Below are 11,171 nucleotides of genomic sequence, written 5' to 3' on the forward strand. Positions count from 1 at the left end.
CAGAGTCTCGCTCTGTCACCAGGCTGGAGTGCAATGGTGCGATCTCAGCTTACTGCAACATCTGCCTCCCAGATTCAAGCAATTCTCCTGCCTCAGCCTCCCGAGTGGCTGGGATTACAGGCAGGTGCCACCACACCCCACTAATTTTTGTATTTATAGTAGAGACAGAGTTTCACCATGTTGGCCAGGATGGTCTCAATCTCTTGACCTCGTGATCTGCCTGCCTCAGCCTCCCAGAGTGCTGGGATTACAGGCGTGAGCCTCCATGCCTGGCCAGAGCATAAACTTTTAAAATCTTGTAGCCACTTGTCTCTAGGGTACTGGGGAGATATTTGAAATGAGCAATTGCCATATTATTTGTTATTTTCTTAGGCAAGGAATTGTTCCTACTGGTCTTACAGAAAATGAATTGTGGAGAGCAAAGTACATCTATGATTCAGCTTTTCATCCTGACACTGGGGAGAAGATGATTTTGATAGGAAGAATGTCAGCCCAGGTTCCCATGAACATGACCATCACAGGTTGCATGATGACGTTTTACAGGTATGTTATGAATATGTAGCAACAGTTTGTTTACCATTACAGAAGCCCAAAGTCTATTTTTGTATGTAAATAATTTTGTTGAAATTAGTGTTATTTCATAAGTGTATGAAGTGGCAAACAAGGTAATTAGCTTGCTTGACTCGTTCCGTAATGTACTTATGAATCGAAATATCGTGTTGAACTCCTTTAGTTTATACAATATAAAATAAAATTGAAGACAATAAAAAACAGAAAACGGGGCATTATTGATGTAAAAAGAAAAAAGTCATTTGACATTTAGTTCCATTGTGTTTGAATGTTGTTACTCTGGGACTCTTTTTTTTTTTTTACCTTTCCCCCCTGCTAAATAGCATCTTCTTAGTTGTTCAAAAGGAGGTCGAATTTTTTTCTAAATCTTAGCCCCAAAACAGAATGAAATGGAGAAAGAAAATAAAGAGTCTGCAAGCAGATTCTCCTTTGACTCCATTCATATAGATATAGGTATAGGTATGAGTGTAGATAGAGGCACACTAAAGGTGTATGTGTAGACATAGACATATAGCACTCCTCATGCTGTTAGGAGGGCCCAGGACTGCTTAGCCTACAAATTGTGTCTTTTTTTCCCCAAAAGAAGGGATCTGGCATTTATTGAATGTCTATTCTGTACCAGGCTCTCTACAACTTTTATCTTACTTCATCCTCATGGTAACCCTCTGAGCTTGGTGTTGTCTATATCTACGGAACGAGGACATGGATGATCCTAGAGGATAAAAGCTTGCCCAGGACACAGGTCCTAAGCCTGTGGCCTTGTGGCTTTCTCCCTTCCCCAGTACGTCTCCTCTGTGGTTACTGGTGTCCACATTTTCTGTTCTGTGCCGCGGCTGGGTCCCGGTGATGGTGGGTATGTGACGGATGGCTCTGTTTTAGGACTACGCCGGCTGTGCTCTTCTGGCAGTGGATTAACCAGTCCTTCAATGCCGTCGTCAATTACACCAACAGAAGTGGAGACGCACCCCTCACTGTCAAGTAAGGCTATGAGATTTGACCGCTCTCTGCAGTTCTCCAACCTTCATTTTATTAAGTGGTGATACTCCCCTATTTAAAAAAGCGTATGTGTACACATTTTTATATTGTTCAGGATATTATGTAGCATCTTTTCTGTAGCTTTTTTTTAAAAAGTAAAGTGTTTCTTTTTCTCTCTCTCTATCAAGAAAACTGTCTTCTTCTAGCCTACCTTCTCAGACGTTACTCATGGCTTTGGAGGTACTGGTAGGATGATACCTCCTTCTCACCCTGGAGCTCATGGCCCGATAGAACACACAGCAGGCAGCACCAGTCTGGCCTCTGATAAGTGACAGGCTGTTCCCCCATCTACCCTGCCTGAGTCGACAGACACCAGTGTTAAAAGTAGAGGAGACAAAGTGTGGTCTCTGCAGAAATCAAGGGGAGATCATGGCCGTGTGACCTTTGCATCTGATGTGTTTTTAAAATAGCTCATCTCTGGAGCCCAAAAGAAAGCAATGAGTTTAATTTTTTGTCACCTGTTGAAAAGAAAAATAGGCTAACAAGATTAGTTAACCACAAATGTTAGTTAGCATAATTGTATTATACTTGAAAGAAAAGTGCTTCTCTTTTTTATCACTTAAAATTGCTTTTGACAACCCATATTCTTCTACTGTTGTCATATGGAACAAAGGATCTTCAACTCTGAAACCCAGTGGTGTTTATCACAATTAAAATTTCTTTTAAGAGAGAATTGCTTGGGCTTTATAGGTTTTGGACGATAAGACTTAGTATTTTTATACAGTTAAGATATCATTTTTTAAATGGCAGCACTTCGTTTTTGCTTTCAGTGTGTATATTAATATTTTGAGAAGTATTTTAAACAAATGTGCTCCAAACATTTAGCCCAATATGCATTCCCCTGTATTCATAGCTTCCTACATGCAGCACACAGCTCCCCTCCTTTCCACGAATACAAAGTCTGTATGTTTATTTATTTATGTATTTTAACCAACTCACCTCAAAGAATACATGTCTGCTTTTGGAGTTACAGTCAAGATACGTGTGAAGAATCCCATTTTTTACGGATCTGCTTGCTTTTTCTCTAGATTCCCCTATTTGTGGAGTGATAATGTTGTTTTGTAGACTCTTCATTCTGAATCATTCTCTTTTATATTTCCCTTTTATTTCTTCAAATAATGTTGCACCAGTTTCCTGACATGCCCTCGTTGTCTACACGATATCCTTTTTTCTTTTCAGTGAGTTGGGAACAGCTTACGTTTCTGCAACAACTGGCGCTGTAGCAACAGCTCTAGGACTCAACGCATTGACCAAGGTACTCAGATTTTTATTTCCATAATAAAGCTGCTTAATTTGTTATCATCTGTCTGGCTCCAAATCCCTCTATTATTTCTTAAAATAGTTCAAGTCATATGGCTTTCTTGTTATAGTCCTTATCTTCAACTGCATATTTTAGTTATATTTTCCAATAACTTTGGGAAGAGTTGTCACCGATAACACCTACCAGGACTGTGGTCTGTGCCTCGCTCTGTGTACAAAGTGCTAAATGTTCACCCATCCTGACAGCCCTCCAGAGGCATTGCAGTGGGCAGTGTGCCGCAGGCCACAGCTCTGAAGAGAGGCAAGAGCATCTCTCTCTGTCGGCGCTCCAAAGCCCATCCTCCTGCAACCACACTTAGCTACAATGCCTTAGGAGCTTGCACGGTCCCAGCACACCCGTGTGGGGAACATACAAATACTGCCAGGAAAATTTTGAAAGTATTCTTGGCCTGAGTTTCTATGCAAATAGGACTCTGCATTTTTCAGAGTTTTCAAGAAGAAATAAGTTACTTCTATGCACTAGTACAGGAAAAATAAGATAAAACTTTTGAAATTTTCTCCCCTGCAGCATGTCTCACCACTGATAGGACGTTTTGTTCCCTTTGCTGCCGTAGCTGCTGCTAATTGCATTAATATTCCATTAATGAGGCAAAGGTAAGATGAATATGCATTCTCAGTAGGGACGTGTGCTTGACGGGAGAGTCTCTTGTAATAATTAGCTTTGTTGAAACGTTCAAATATTTGTTTTAATATGTATAGGTGAAATTATGTGAGATCTTAGATTTCCTTCAAAATAATCTGGGGTTGGGGATGAGGATGGGTGTGTTGATAAAACAAGCTTAGCCATGAGTTACTGATTATTGAAGCAGACTGAGGAGTGCGGGGAGGGGCTGATGCTGGAATAGTCTTTCTGTGTCTGTATAATAAAAAGTTTAAAAGGTATATCTCAAGCTTACATTGAGTTGTGCTTGGGTTAGACAAAGTCTATCCAAAGAAAGTTTATTCTCTAAAATAGATTCCTTTTTTTCCCCCCAGAATTTTCTTTTGGAGCTTAAAGTAACATTATTCTGTATCTTTGGAAGTATTGTTTTAGAACTGGCAAAAATTAAAGGAGAAGAAAGAACAACAAAAGCGTTTTGGAATGGATAACAAAAAACAGGGGTAACCGCAGAAGTTATACTTAGTGTTAGTAAATGTAGTTAATAAATATACAGTGGGGCCATGTGCAAGTGACTGTTTCCATGTCAGCATACTAAGTTTGTTGACTTAATAACGTGGTGTGTTATATCTGTTTCTCATTTGGAAAGTTGCTCAAATTTGCACATGAGCATAGATTGAAGTTAGCGTATCCACCCTTCGAATCGTATTGTTACTGAAAAAGGTTTTAAAAGTTTACTAGGTTGTTTTACTTTTATTTCTATCAAAGGAGGATTAAACTTGTCCATGGTATTTAAAAATAAATGTGTCTGCCGGGCGCAGTGGCTCACGCCTGTAATCTCAGCATTTTGCGAGGCCGAGGCAAGTGGATCATCTGAGGTCAGGAATTCAAGACCAGCCCGGCCAACATGGCAAAACCCCGTCTCTACTAAAAATACAAAAATTAGCCAGCACACTGGCACATGCCTATAATTCTAGCTACTTGGGAGGAGGCAGGAGAATCGCTTTGAACCTGGGAGGCGGAGGTTGCAGTGAGCAGAGATAGCACCACTACACTCCAGCCTGGGCAACAGAGTGAGACTCTGTCTCAAAAAAAAAAAAAAAAAAAAGATGTGTCAGTACCAAAAAATGACACTTGAGTGGGTATTTTAATTAAGTAGAGGCTTGATCTTTCCCAACATAGTACTGTTTCGGGACATTTCTTGAAGGCATTGGTGGAGCTCTCTGTATGTGTTTTGCTCTGCAGGGAACTCAAAGTTGGCATTCCTGTCACAGATGAAAATGGGAACCGCTTGGGGGAGTCAGCGAACGCTGCGAAACAAGCCATCACACAAGTCGTCGTGTCCAGGATTCTCATGGCAGCCCCTGGCATGGGTTAGCAGGACTTTGTCATTTATTCCAATACAGGTTGAACAAGCGTTCACAGGTCTGTGAACCAGAAAACAAACACAAATATCATGCCTCTTAGTGGAAATTGCCTTCCCGTGGGGGTGGCAGAAAATAAACAAGTAAATAAAGTTATAGTATGTGCAGTGGTGATGAGGGCTAAGGGGGTAGGGAGCTAGGGCATGTGGAGGTGTGGGAGTGAGCCAAGTGGGTATCGGGGATGAATATTCTGGCACAGGGAACCACAGGCAGGAGTTTGCCTGGGGTGTTGCAGGCATTATGGATGCAGGTGCAGCTAGGGCACAATGGGAGGGGTGGGGAGCAATAGGAAGGGAGTCAGGAGGCCACAGACAGCAGAGCATGGATGGCGGCCCTGGCGTTTCACACTTGGGTTTTAGTCTGAGAGGTAAGAAGCCAGGCAGGGTTTGGAATACGGGAGCAGCACATTCTGACTTAGGTTTTATTTGTGTGACTCTGGGTGGTGGATTGAGAATAGGCTGAAGGGGAACAACAATGTTCAGTGGAGGCTGTCCAGGAGGCTGCCTCGGTAATCCAGGCAAGAGGCAGTGATGGGCTGAACCAGGGCCATACAGTGGAAATTTGACCAGAAGGAATTGATGGAGCAAATTGGAATGGTTAGAGCAGCTATTGATAAATTGTGTGCCAAGCAACTAGTCAGTTTTCCCTGTAGGGGCTGGGGTCGGCATGACCAGAAACAGAAACTCTACATTGTATTTAGTTCTGCTGAGAATCTCTAGTCCACCCTAAGGCTGCTTAGAGCTACCTTCAGACTGGGGGCCTAAAGAAAGTTCTCAGACTGAGAAATCAGAGGGCCTGGGAGTTAGAGTGCTCTTCACAGAAGACAAACAGAAATTAGTATGTTTACTTTTCATCATCAAAACTGAATGCAAACAACACTTGGCAGTTAAAATGAAGCTCGCCAATGAAGCGTACTTCATCAGCTGCTGTCAGGTCATCCATCAATACTTTCTGGAGGTTTTTAAATTCCTTTTGTCACTGTGACTGCTCGTTAGCAGGCAGGAAGAGCAGGCAACAAAAGTTGAAGAAAAGTGCACGAAGGAAAACTTTGAGGAACATTATATTCACATTCCGGCAAATTAGGGGAAAACTGCTATTAGCTGATTTCACACAGGAGTGCCTTGGTGCCCTGTCTGAGGCTAGTGTGTTCTGTAGGGGTGGCTGCATAGCCACAGTCCTGACACATGGGCAAAGCATCCCCTGAGTCCAGGGACCAGCACGCTTGTCACTAACCTAAGAGGAGGCTATGGAACCCCCCACCCGGTGTGCCTGCTGAGCCCTGATTTACAGATTTGCTGAAATCGAGGTTGCAGCTCCAGCTTCTGCCCTGGGTTCGTGTTGTTGTTGTTGTTGTTGTTTTTGAGACAGGGCATTGCCCTGTCCCTCAGGCTGGAGTGCAGTGCTGTGATCGTGGCTCACTGCAGCCTCAACTTCCCTGGCCTCAGGTGATCCTCCTACCTCAGCCTCCCAAGTAGCTGGGATTACAGGCATGTGCCACCACACCCACCTCATTTTTATATATTTTGTAGAAACAGGGTTTTGTCATATTGCCCAACTGGTCTAGAACTCCTGGGCTCAAATGATCCGCCCACCCTGGCCTCCCAAAATGCTGGGTTTACAGCTGTGAACCACTATGTCCGGCCCTGGGTTTGCTTTTGATTGTGGTCTTTTCTGTTTTGAATCGCCTCACTCCTCTTAGAGTTCAGCCAGCCCAGCCCATCAAATCCATTTCCAGTGATTTGGCTATTTTAAACACTACTTAGTCCCCAGAGAAGAAATACAATCTTTCTGTCCCAGTGCAGTTTATAAGAATAATTGACGTATTGAAGTAGTGGATATGACAGTTTAGTCTGATAGAAGTTGTCAGCAAACGAACAAATGCTGTCCACCACATACCCAGTGTTTTACATGCATTATTGTATCCAATTTCCCCCATTTTATAGAAAAAGAAAACAGAAAACTGAAGTTCAGAGAAGTTAGGTAACTTCTCCAGGGTGACCCAGCTAGCAAGTGGTCTAGCCCAGCGGTCCCAAACCTTTTTAGCACCAGGGACCCATTTCATGGGAAGATAATTTTTTCGTGGACCGGGGGTCAGGGGGATGGTTTCAGGATGATTCAAGCACATTAAATTTATTGTGCACTTTAGTTCTATTATTATTACGTTGTAATATATAATGAAATAATGACACAACTGACCATCATGTCGAATCAGTGAGAGCCCTGAGCTTGTTTTCCTGCAGCTAGACAGTCCCCTCTGGGGGTGATGAGAGACAGTGACAGATCATCAGGCACTGGATTCTCATAAGGAGCGGGCAACCTAGATCCCTTGGATGTGCAGTTCTCAGTGGAGTTCGGGCTCCTGTGAGAATGTAATGCGGTCGCTGATCTGACAGGAGGCAGAGTGCAAGCATAATGCAAGCAATGGGGAGCGGCTATAAATATAGCTAAAGCTTCATTCAGTTGCCCGCTGCCCTCGTCCTGCTGTGCGGCCCAGTTCCTAACAGGCCACAGATCCAAACCAGTCCATGGCCCAGGGATTGGGGACCCCTGGTCTAGTCTGTACGGAAGCAGTTTCTGCCTGACTCCAAGGCAGGATTCTTTACACCATCCTCCCTGCCTTGTGCACTTTGTTTGATTAATACAGGAAGAAAAAGTTCTTGATATTTTCATTTTTGCCTGTTTAAACTTAAAAGTAAAGTTATTTTCAAGATTATAAAATGATCTGGCTGGCAGAGGATGTGATACTACTTTTCAAAAATTTAGAAAACAGGAACAGTTTTTAATTTAATGAATTCAAATGTAATAATTTAAAGAATTACTACAAACTGTTTTTACTGTGACAGTGGAAACAGCCTAAAAGTGACAGAAGTTTTCTGTTAAATGGTTGAAAAAAAAATGTAAGCTGAAAATTGACATTAAATAAAGATTTAAGTGGATCTGTCTTTTTTTGCAGCCATCCCTCCATTCATTATGAACACTTTGGAAAAGAAAGCCTTTTTGAAGGTAAGCTGTAGTTCTTTTGTCATTTTCTACCCTTTTTATTTCTTTTTAGATTTCAAACTGTACAGAGTATTTCCTACCTAAACAGTATAGAATTTGAAGGCCACTTTCTCCTGGGCACTTATGTAAATAAAAAGATGTTCCCAGGAAGATTTGGTTTCTAATCTTAGATATTTGAAAAAGCTTTTTGTAAATAAAGATTGCTACTTTTGAGAGGTTTTAACTCAGTTACACACACAGTCATCTACTGGATGCCTGGCTGGGTAAAAATGAAGGGATGATGTGAATTTGGAATGATATGTGTACAAGTCAGTAGTCATCCTATCAGGAATGAAAACATCATTCAGAGTAGCAGCTTCATGGGGTCTCAGTTTGGGAACAGTTACCACAGTTCCTCTCATCTCAGTGACAAACACTGAACAGAAGACAGTTGGGCATGTTGCATAAGTTTCTTGCTGTGACAGATGGAAATTTCTGTAGATATTTTCCTCGCATTTTCTCATGTGAAGGAGCTGGCAAGTGATAAAAGCAGTTAGCCGCATCTTAGCCCACCATTGCCGCATTGTTCCAGGCTGTTACACAATGATAAGATGAAAAACTATTGTGTTCTCCCCACTTTCATCTTAAGTTGTGGTTTTTTTAGCTTTGCTTGATATAGTACCCTTTGATCATCATTTGGAAGTGTGTCGCCTTGCCTGCTCTTCCCACCGAAGCCCCCTACCTGCCCCACTCCCCACATGGAAGGGCCCACTGGTTTCAGAACCCCAGCGTGAAGGTCCGGAGAGATGATCAGGACAGCTCGTGGCTCAGTCCTGGTACCTCAGTGGCTACAAGGGGGCCTGGTTGCAGCTGTATTCCTTCAGACCTCAATGAGAGACAATTGCTCTGAAAAACTAATGGCTACATACTGTTAAGGTACCCAGGCATACCTACCACTCCCCAAGTTCACGGTTGCTGGTATACGTCAGTGTTGCATTTCACCCATGCAGAGAGGACCATAGGACAGAAATGATAGTACAGTCATTGCTTATGACACAGAGGCAGCTTATATTAAAATCCCTACTTTTCCACGTTCAAAACACTTTCAGATTCTATTGTGAAGGCAGGCTTCACCATGCCCCGTCCGCAAAGGCTGAAGAGATCACTTCCTTGGCAGCTCATGATACCCATGCGGTGGTGTTCACCTTGGTTGGCTTCCGCTTGTTCCCACTGCCCCAGGGCCAGGTGTGCCTCCTCTGCAAGGATGTACTTATCTGGGCTTTTACCTTAGAAATGACCAGACTCCTCCGCAAACAAGAAACTAATTGAACATTCTGGGCTTTTTTAAACGATGATGCTTGGGGAGCATTCAGTATGACTCATCCATCCCCCCACGCCTTATCTCTCCCCAAGTGGAGCGCTGGGAAAAAAGGCATCAGCTGTAGGCAGGTGACTCACGGAAATTTTTGCAGTAAACCAAAAAGTTCGCTGCCTAAAATCTGGTGCTTCTGTGAACAGTGCTTCTGTTGTCTCTTTAAACTTGGGTCATTCTTAATGGCACGTTCATTGGGGGCGAAATTGATATGGTTTGGGTCCTATGCTAGTTCTTATTCCTTAAATTCTAATTCTTTTATATTCCCATTTATAAACGTGGACTGTGGTGTCTACTCAGTAGGCTTTCGGGACTGCTAATTGAATGGGAATGTAACATTTATTTGTTCATTCATGCTTTTTTTTCAGCAGCCCTTTGCTGAATGCTTGTTTATGCCAAGCAATGTGGTAGACCCTAGAGTCCCAGAAAGAGAATGTGACTCCTGCTCTCAGGGAGCACGTAGCACGGTATAGGGAAGAGGTGCGAGACAAATTGTTAAAATGTGCAGTGTTTAAAGTTTGGGGCACAGAGGGAGTGCATAGGAGGTATCTTACCCAACTGGTGTAGGTGAGCAGAGACTTCTTTGAAGAGGACGGGGTGAGGGCCACATGCTCCACAGAAGCTCAGTGAGTACACAGAGCAGGAATTGTTAGAGATTTGTGGATGGTGAGGTTGGCTGGGATGTAGGCAGTGTGTAAGGAATTGACTATATCACATATAAAAATTAACTCTCAGTGGTTCATAGAAAGTGGTAAAAGTCTATAACTATAAAACTTCTAGAAGAAAATACAATAGAACACTAGGGCTAGGCAAAGACTTATTAGACTCAACATAAAAAGCACAGCCCATGAAAGAAAAATTGATAAATTAGACTTCATCAGATTTTTAAAATTCTGTTCTTAAAACTACACAGAAAATGAAAAGAGAAGAAACGGCATGGGAAAAAATGTTTACAAGGCATGTATATGATAAAGGACTTGTGTCCAGAATACAAAAAGGACCCTCAGCACTTAAGCTGGGCAGAAGGTTTGAACAGACTCCCTGCCAAATACATACAGTTCTCAAGCACCTAAAGAATGCTTAGTATCTTTAGTCACTGGGAAATCTAAATTAAAACCACATGAGCTGCCACTCAACGCTTATTAGAATGTCAAAAACTAAAAAGATTGATCATAACAAGTGTTGGTGAAGAAATGGAAGAACTGAAACCCTCCCCACTGCTGGTGAGAATTAATGCGGTACAGTCATGTGAGAAAATACTGAGGCAGTTTCTTACAAAGTTAAACAGATGCTGCCCTGTGATCCAGGCATTTCCTTCCTAGTTCTTTACCTAGGAAAAATAGAAGCACATGTCCATGAAAGACAAATGTTCATAGCAACTTTATTTGTGATAGCCAAAAACTAGAAATAGCTCAAATTGCTCAACAAAAGGAAAATGGATAAATACCTTGTGAATACAAGGGAACACTTAACTCAGCAATAAAAAGTAACAAACTAGTGCTACACACAACATGAAGGAGTCTCAAAGTAATTACACAAAAGAATAGATACTGTATATCGAGTCCTAGAAAATGTAAACTAAATCTAGTGACAGAAAGATGAGAGGTTGCCATATAATGGGGTGCAGGGTTTATGGAAGAGGGAAGAACTGCAAAGGGTACAGAAGCAAGAAAAACATTCGGGGTGGTGAGTATTTTCATTATTTTGATTGTGCTTATGGCTTCACAGCTACATATAGATGTCAGAACTTACACACTTCAAGTATGTGCAGTTGTATGTCAATAAAGCTATTAGAAAAAGATCATGGGGGGAGAGAGAATTTAGAGCCATTAACTTTTGAGCGTTTTTCTTTTTTTGCCTTTTGTGTGTGTGT

General features: G+C 42.2%; 1 protein-coding gene across 2 annotated transcripts in view; it reads left to right on the forward strand.

Annotated features, from left to right (window-relative positions):
• The window catches only part of SFXN1 (sideroflexin 1), a 51,089-nt gene that overhangs the window by 31,781 nt on the left and 8,137 nt on the right, over positions 1-11,171 (forward strand). For both annotated transcript variants that reach the window (XM_011946812.1, XM_011946811.1), the window contains 6 exons: positions 373-543; positions 1,450-1,548; positions 2,785-2,860; positions 3,434-3,519; positions 4,769-4,896; positions 7,901-7,950. In XM_011946812.1, coding sequence (XP_011802202.1) covers positions 373-543; positions 1,450-1,548; positions 2,785-2,860; positions 3,434-3,519; positions 4,769-4,896; positions 7,901-7,950 — 610 coding nt within the window. The remainder of the gene's footprint in view (positions 1-372; positions 544-1,449; positions 1,549-2,784; positions 2,861-3,433; positions 3,520-4,768; positions 4,897-7,900; positions 7,951-11,171) is intronic.

Source organism: Colobus angolensis, unplaced genomic scaffold (genome assembly GCF_000951035.1).
Source record: "Colobus angolensis palliatus isolate OR3802 unplaced genomic scaffold, Cang.pa_1.0 Scaffold254, whole genome shotgun sequence".
NCBI classification, from domain to species: Eukaryota; Metazoa; Chordata; class Mammalia; order Primates; family Cercopithecidae; genus Colobus; species Colobus angolensis.